The following is an 8,956-nucleotide window of genomic DNA, read 5'->3' as shown; positions in this document are numbered from 1 at the left end:
CGTCTTTTTTTTGCTAACTCTTGGCAAACTTGGCAGAAAAGCCCCCCTTTTTTTTTTTTTCCTGCTAACTCTTAGCAAACATGGGGGAAGAACCCTTTATTTGCTAACTTATAGCAAACTTCAGGAAAGACCCTTCTTTAACTTGTGGCAAACTTGGAGAAAGAGCTGTCTTTTACTAACTCTTAGCAAACCTGAGGAAAGAGACCTTCTTTTACTAACTCTTAGCAAACTTGGGAAAAGAGCCGCCTTTTATTCTCAGCAAACTTGGGGAAAGAGCCATCTTTTACTAAGCCTTAGCATATGTGGGGTAAGAGTTGTTTTGGGGGGGGTGTTTAAGTTAATTTGAAAAAAGGGCCTTCTTTTAGCAAAGTTGAGAAAAGAGCCCATTTTGCTAACTTGTAGCACTGCCCCTAAAAATTGTCATTGCGTCTCCCCTCAGGAGCAGGAGAGGGGCAGCGCTGCAGCTCCCTGTCACACTCAGCCTCACAGCCTGCTGTGCTCCACAGGCTGCTCTGGCCCATTCAGGGATGAGCTTAAAAATTCAGCTAAAAACTCAGCTTCCTGGGAGGCCATCCAGTGATAGCGGCAGTTTGCATATTTTCCCCTTTTTAAGCAATGGTCTGGATAGAACACGGCGTGAGCTTTAACTAAACACAGGACGTGACTTTCACATCTTTTTTTTTATTAAAAAAAAAAAAAAGACAGACCTCCACAATACACTGGGGGAAGGAAGTAGGGCTGGAGTAGCCACAGCTCAGGCCCATCACCAGCTCCTCACACTAAACTTGTCAGTTGGGTGTTAACATCTGTCGGTCGCTAACTCTGCTCCTTGGGTGGTTGTTGTTTTTCTTCTTCTATTTAAATAAACACAAAACAACAGAGCAGTACTTGATTTTTTAAAAGCTGGCAGGCCTGGTGAGTGCACAGGCACTTCCCCCAGAAAGGAAGCCCCCACCTCCCTGCTTATTGTTCTCCCAAATTACAGTCCAGGCTTGTCACGCCAGAAGAGGAGGAGCTGCAGTGTGTACTGAGCGGTGGTTTCCACCCCAGAAGGAATGTGGAAATTATTCCAGGGACTGGGTAAATTAAAAGACACATGTTCTCGGCACTTCTGCAAGTAATTTAGGATCCATTACTGTAAAGGAAAACAGTGCCATCTTCCAGACCCCGTTAGCTCATGACTGACTCCCACCTCCAGGTTTAGACCTAGACCTTGAATGCTTCCCATGGGGAGGGTGCACCAGTATGGCCTGGGGGAAGGTAATTTTGTGGTATTTCTGCTACCTCCAAGCAAGAGAATTAAGGCCTTGCTGTTACAACTACAGCGTCTTCCTCCCCAGAACTCAAATTTTAGCATTTTAAGGTGACATAATGCAGAGAGGAAAGACAAAAACACAGCTGTGTGCGTGCAGGGCAGTTAATGTTACCTCAGGTAGGGATCTCTGTTGCTGCTGCCCAGTGGCAGTGACTCACAGGAACTGGGTGAAAGTAACGGTGAAACTCACCGAGAAAGGTTTGAAGGGTAAAGCAGTGTCCCCACAGGGGAGGGCTGGCTTTGCTTGTTTCTCCACACGAAATAGTATTGCAAAGCTAAGGCCTATTTAAACCTGCGAGCCTTTCTGTAATACTGGGTCCTAAACTGCAAACCCAAAGCAAACAACACAGGGCGTACATCCCAGAACATCAGCTAAAGAAAATCCACTGCTTCTCCACCGCCTGTCACCAGGCTGGTACCTTTGGACAGCAGGTCTGCTCTTCATTGCTTTTACAAGGATTTAGTTGACTCTGTTCCCATCTCTCACTGGAAAATATGTTGCCACAGCAGAGGGAGATGAACTTAACCAATCCCAAGCCGACACAGATTGGGAACACAAGCCTTAGAAAAGAAACACTGCAGTTAAATTCAGTAAAAAAAAAATCAGCTGTCAACTGGGAATTGCTCCTGGCACTGGCCTGCTGCTAAAGGGCAGCGTGGCTGTCTGGAAAACCAGGGCGGCCAGCAGAGCTTCCTGGGGTGTGGGAGTGTGGCTGGGGCGGGCAGCATCAGGGGCTTTCTCCAGCAGAGCCTGGGAGGAGCTGGGATTTTCCATTGGGGAAGTGGCCGCACCCAGAGGGATGGTGGATGCTCACAAAGCTGTGCCCATACGCCTGCTGCCAGCATGGGCAGGCGCCTTACCTGCATGCCTACCTCCTTGAAATCTCCCCACAGGGTCTCCTTACAAGCTGGAGGTGAGACGACCTGATAGTCAGCAGGGCCACCACCTCACTAGAATAATGGTACAGAGGGAAAAGCAGAAGGCTGGCTGGGTTTGTGCCCTGCCCCAAACAGGAATCCATGAAAAAACAATTGCAGGAAGGAGAAGTCGCAGCAATGAAGCCATATTGACGCCAGATTTCTGTAAAAAACAAAAGGGAAATCTGGATGTATGAGACTTCTCTTCAGCTGCCAGATTTTTCTTTTCCACTGAAAAAAACCAATCCCAAAATTCACACAGTACGTTTCTCATTAGGACTGGCTTTTCCAGCTTAGGAAGACAGCTCGGTGTGAAAATAAAAATAGACATTTGTGATTCCATTCTGCATTCACCATATACCTCAAACTCCCTGATACTTGGTGGGAGCACTGAGCATAACCAGAACACATGACTGAGCTCCAGCGCCACGTTTTATGAAACCGTGCTGCCACTCGCCAGCATCAGCTTTCCCTCAGCGTACATGCTGAGAATGAACTGCGCTTAGAAAAGTTCAGCTATTTACATATTTTCCATTAAAATGCTCTTAGTTTTCTCTCCCTAGACTGTCTGCGTTGTTCCTAGTTTGCATATATTTCTTTAATTGGTGACATATTTTAATGGAGCTCCATTCCATGCATTTGAGGATGCAAAAGTTATTACAAATGCCACAAGTGACACAGCAATTTAGCAAAACACTGAAGTGACTGTTTTAAAAATCCTTGTTAAGCTTTGGCATTGTTCCCCTCTATTTTGTTGTCGCCACATGACCAGCTTTTTGGTTCTGGTTTGGTGGGGTTTTTGTTTTCTTTTTTAGCTGCAAAAGCAAAATGCAAGATAAAAAAAGGCTCATGTTTAATTTTTCAATTAAATGTCATGTTTACTAGTGAATAGGACAGATAAAATAAGTCAAAATTACAACTTGGGGTCAAGCACTCTGATATTCAAGCCCCTTTCAACTGCTGCTCTTGGTAAATGCTTCATCCTGAAATGAAGCAAGAGGAAGGCACAGGAAATTAGCCGTTTGGTTGTACCCTGTTGTTTGGGTCCCTGTCATAATCTTTTTTAAAAAGCAACTTCAAACTCAAAAATGAACAAGTGAGGGAAACAGAAGAATTACAAACTGATCATGCTATTATCTAACTACTAAATTTCCCACCGGAGCCTTGCAGGGAGAATACTCCTTATATTGATTAATGACAAAAATATCTCACATGGCTCTTAGGACTTGATCCAGCTGTGCTGTGGGAGGTCAGGGGGACGGTGCAGCCAAACCCACAACGCATTCCCAAAACATCCTACCCTGCACAAGACGTGCCAATGGGCAACTGGAAATTTCCTCCTCTTTGCCCGCGGTCCCAGCCTGCTCCCTGCCCTCCTCTCTCCCTGTGCTGAGATCCAGGTCTGACAAGCATCTGTTCGTCCAAAGGAAAGTAGGTGGAGCTATAGCTGTTTTTAGGAGGATTTGTCATCTTTTGACCTATTTTGTGCAGGAAAACAAGTTTTAGATTAGTAATCACTTAGGCATATAACAGTATCTACAAAGTACAGGGGAGCCTGGACTGCTGTAAGCACGGGAAAATGCCATTTCTCTTTCTTGAAGGCCGTGGCCTCTTACCACAAATCTAACAAAAATCCCAACCAAAGCACACCGATTTCCCTTATGCAGCATCAGAAATTCAGCACTCCTGAGTAAATTAACTACCTGTTGACTCAGACTGTCCGGTTTTGTAGTGCACCGTTAGGGATCTTATCTTCCTTTCTGGTAAAACATAGGTAAAACAAGAGATTATGACCTATGGAAAGTTCCCGAGTATGGCTGATCAAAGCCATAGGGAAGGCACTGATTTTAACTTTGCAAGTATTAGCAAGAGTTGTTTTATACAGAGAACTTGCACAGGTCTATTTGGCTTCTACGTGGATGAATAAAATTCAGAGGAGCTAGCTACCTACAGTCAGGCTCACCTGAGAAAATGCAAGTGCTGTTTTTACACTTGGATGTGGAAAATAAAAAGATGTATTGCTTTCTCAGAATCTTAGATTAGATCAAGAAGAAAAGATCAAAATTCTACCTTTTTTGGCATGGAAAATAGTTACGCAGTTTGTAACAGCTGGCGTTTTTCAGTGTATTGTTCTAGTCTTCCTAAATGAAATACCAGACTGCCTGAAAAAATGTATCCAAACAAAATATAGGTGTCGTATAAACTTGTTAGACCAAAAAGTTACTAATAGTCCACTTAGACCATGTTATAAGTAACTGTATTTGAAACAAACATCTGTTCCACCACAGAGCATTCCTACTACACCACCTTTGTATTTTCAAAGCATTTTACTTAATTTATTTTCATTTGCATTTTAATAGTTCCTGTGATCCTAAGGTCTTTTAGAAACGTGAGATAGGAAAAAGCATGACATTCCCATTTTACAAGCAGAGTAATAGATGCCCAGAGGCTGATGTTTTCCAGGGCCATGCAGGAATCTTGGGCAGAGAAGTAATTTCTTGAATGCCAGGACTGTCTGATCACCAAAGACCACCTAGGATCTGCTTTTAATTGAATCATTAGCTCATTATTGTGTAGTATATTTTGTTTGCTTTTTTTTTTTTCTTTTTAAATACTGATAGTCTGACAGTCTCCCTTCTACTCAGTCACAAATTTGACTAAAATTGAAACAAAATCCATGTCCATATTCTTCTAGAGACTGCATGCAGCACTTCAGTTTAACGTGAATACTGTAGACACAGAGCTAAACTGACCTTGAGATGAGCCACACAGGCCCATCTCTGGCTCAGACTGCACTGTGATTCATCTCATACAACACCACTTTCCTAGATTAAATACTTTAAAAGTTACAACCCATCTTTACTCATTAAAATCAGAGTTTTCTATGCCATTCAGGCACTTACACCTGAATGTTAAGATGCTTCAAACTGTATGTGATTACCTAGGTTTGGAAAGAATGCACAGGACACATAAATTATGTTTTATACTGAGTTCTTGTGCTCTTGGGAACAATTTAACACTGCATCCACTCATGTAATCCACATTTCATTAACTGCAGTGGAGAGAAAATATAAATATTTGTACTGCAGTTACAGCTGTTTTCACTTAAAGCTGGTGCAGGTTTTCTTTGTTTTGTTATCTTGGTCACTGTTGCCGATAGTTGCAACAACATTATAGGTGTCGGGAGAAAAATGCTGGCTTTATTAGATGTTCCACTGCAGGCAAAGGGCTTGGAAAGTTTCATCTGTGCCAGCGTATCTCATTGAGGCCACTGGTTCAGGAAGGTGTGCAGAAACCATAGAAGCAAAGCACATACAAACTGTCAAACAGCCATCAGTTTCTTTACTACTTTTCATTTTCATACCCCCAAGGGATATTCATCAACACACTTGAATCACAGTATATATGATTATATACTGTGTATATATGTGTGAAATGATTCTGCCTGTCCCTGTGCATATTCTTGAGTTCCAGAAGCACTACAAGGAACTTGGGAGTATTTTATTTTTAAAAACAACCATGTGTAAAGCACTGTGGTATATTCATAAAGACATCCTTATACAGTCTTGACAGCAAATTTAACTCAAGACACTATTCTCTCCAGTGGTCACAACTGTATGCTCAATCCTGAAATAATGAGCATGAACTTCGAAGTGTATGTGGCCTTTTTCCCCCTTAACTGTATACTCAGGCCCACTAGGGACAGATCTGAGACTATTACAACCATTTCACTCAGCACTTACTGCTTCTCATATCTAAAGACAAATCGGGGGTGTGGTGGGGGGCAAAAAAAAAAAAGATCCTGCCAAGGCATAACACTAGAGGATATTGCATGCACTCTCTCTGAAGGTGATAAATAGAGAATATGCAGATCTGAGGTGTAACGATTCTGAAAATAAAAGGGAATGTGCGAGGAGCCTCATTTTCTTTGCATGGGCAGATGCCTGCAAAACCTACTGCAGAACAGAGTGTTTATTGTGCTGCCTCTGAACTGCTTGGGGTTGCAGAGCTGCTGCACTCGGTAGTCGCAGAGGTCCTTCGTTACCAGTTGCAGCTTCTGCCCTTGTTCAGCCCTCTTTGTTTTCAGATACGTTCTTTCTCTCCATGCCCTTTCTTGGTTTTGTTTCTAAAAAGCAATCATTTTCCTCTTAGCTATAAGTGACTACTAGTGTTTTCTATGTGGTATAATGTCTGTTTATTTTTGTATTCCATAAACTTTTTTTTTTAATTTTTCAAGGAGTTGTCCTGTCTGTATTTTTAATAACCACCAATTTACCAACCAAATTTACTATTTTTTTTTTCTGTAAATAGCTGTAAAATAGCACCTACTCTAAATATCATGGACTGCATGCCTTCTCAGTATCAACAATCCATTTTTAACAGCAACATACATTTTTCTGAAATACAGTGAAAGTGCTAGCTACATTTGCCTAAGGTACCTATCTAAGGTACCTATCAGATGCAACAACATCTCTGCAGAGATATTCCCAGTCTTTGGCCAGAGAAACTGAAAGCTCGGAGGGGTTACGTGACTTCTGTAGGTCTACGCAGGGGTCTGTAGTATGACCTCCTTAGTCACCACACCATCCCTTCTCCCCAGAGACAGGTGTACAACTTTACAGCTAAACCCTTATTAAAGAGCATCTAATTTAAATGACAAAGAATGGGATTTCCATTCTGTATACAGTCCAAGTCACTCTGAAAGAGAAATCTTACAGCTGACAGCTCATTAGTCTTAAACTGTACCAGATAATGGTTCAGTGGGCTTTGAGTGGCTTGTTACTGGTTAAATATACTGAAACAACAAGAAATGTTCAGCATCCTTCATCTCATCATGGGGAAAAAAAAGTAATTGTTCAGGGTTGTGCTTTGTTTATTAAATTTGTGTCCTGTGAACTATGAAACTCAAATATTGTCAATTCTTTCAGGAGGAAAATGAGATCCCCGCCAGTGTTTTTGCAAAAGAGCCTATTCCCAGCATTACAGAAGGCAAAGAGGAGCCTGTGGATGAGAACAAAACACTGGAAGAAAGCTTGCACACAGTGGAATTGTGTTCCGATGATGAAATGCTTCATGAGGAAGATGACGTGGATGACAGCGCAGAGGAGAAAACAGAAGAATCAAGAGCTGAGAAAATTAAAAGATCCAGCCTCAAGAAGGTAGACAGCCTCAAGAAAGCATTTTCCCGACAAAACATCGAGAAGAAGATGAACAAGATCAGCACAAAGATTGTCTCGCCCGAACGGAGAGAAAAGATCAAGAAATCGCTTACTGTACATCATCAGAAATCCTCTTCTTCAAAGAGTTCACCTTTCAAAGTATCTCCCCTCACATTCAATGTGAAGAAAGTCCGTGAAGGAGAAAGCCCTGCTGAAGCTGAGGACAGACCAACAGAAACTACAAGCAACAACCAAGCTGAGAACGAGGATGAAATGTCATTCGCTGACATGCACTCAGATATGACACCTACCACCTCGCTGACAGAGGAGGGCAAAGCAGCAGCTGATTCTCTAGAGAAAGAAGGCAGAATGGAAGGGAACGCCATGATGAACAACAACATCGAGCTGTCCATTGTTGAAGATGATGAAGAGTATGGGATGCCTCTAGAAGTTTCTAGCCAGAAACTGTACGATGAAAGAAACAACCCAGTCGGCGGGGAAATGGAACAATCTGACGAAGAAACGACCCAAGCAGCTGTCCTGCAGATAGACCAAACAGCGTAATCGACCCAAGCCTTCCTTCGCCTTCCAGATACGCATGGTTTTACTTAGGCGAGTAACTGGTTTCTGCTACACAGGCAGTAGTAGCAATTCAGTTTCTTCCATCCTTTTCTCTGCAGTGGTAATTTATTGCATCATGTTGGAATGCAGAGTGAACAAGGTCAATGACACAGGCTGCAACATGCACCATTTTAGGCCGAGCCACTGCTGTTTATTAATTTAGAGATGCTGTCAGCTGGGGTAAGACACTAGCAGGAAAAGAGTACGTCTAGTAGAAGCAAGCTGGCCAGCTGGCTTTCTAATAGTTAGGTCAGAGGAATGCATGGAGAGTAGTCAAAAACCAAATATTTCTGTTCTGTTTTCTTTTCTCTCAGTATTTCACAGCACTGTGAGTAGTTTTGTATGTAAATGTAGAAATACCAATGAGAACATTTGATTTCGGTTTCCTTGCTATGCTCTGTGAATACTAACAGCCTCAGTAACTGTGCATACACGTATAGTTTATTTGGGGCTTTGCTCCATGACACTGTAAGACTAAAAGAGCAGAGTACTTAGAGGACAAAGCTGAAAAGTTGGTTCCATCCATTTCAGTGGGGGGAAAGATTTTTGACACTAGTCACTCGCTATTCACACAGAAGAAATGACTGTGTTTAGGTGGAAACGAAAGGATGTTTTTCAATCTACCAGGGTTATGGAAGTACATTAGTGACAAGCGTGAATGTGTGATCAGTTACTGCACCTTTAAGGGATAAGAAATTGGAAAAAAAAAAAAAAAAGTAGAAGGAATTTGATAGAAACATGGAGATAGTCTGAAGAAAATATGAAATGCTATGAAATGTAAAAAAAGCAAAAATAAACCCCCGCAATATTAAATCTATACTCCCAGCTTAAAGAACATATACTCAGATAACACTAATTAATTAATTCTTAGTCTTTATAGCAATACACTATCAAACTTTGCACCTGCACAACTTTGTATCTCAGAGTATTTTGAAAATAGCAT

General features: G+C 42.0%; 1 protein-coding gene across 1 annotated transcript in view; it reads left to right on the top strand.

Moving 5' to 3' along the window:
• The window catches only part of SDPR (serum deprivation response), a gene marked incomplete at its 5' end in the record, with an annotated part of 8,482 nt that extends 526 nt beyond the window's left edge, over positions 1-7,956 (top strand). The window contains one exon of the mRNA XM_009890151.1: positions 7,162-7,956. Coding sequence (XP_009888453.1) covers positions 7,162-7,956 — 795 coding nt within the window. The remainder of the gene's footprint in view (positions 1-7,161) is intronic.
• Positions 7,957-8,956: the final 1,000 nt, after the last annotated feature.

The sequence above is a fragment of the Charadrius vociferus genome, unplaced genomic scaffold (genome assembly GCF_000708025.1).
Source record: "Charadrius vociferus isolate BGI_N301 unplaced genomic scaffold, ASM70802v2 scaffold147, whole genome shotgun sequence".
Lineage (NCBI taxonomy): Eukaryota > Metazoa > Chordata > Aves > Charadriiformes > Charadriidae > Charadrius > Charadrius vociferus.
This window is presented reverse-complemented; position numbering and strand designations above follow the sequence as displayed.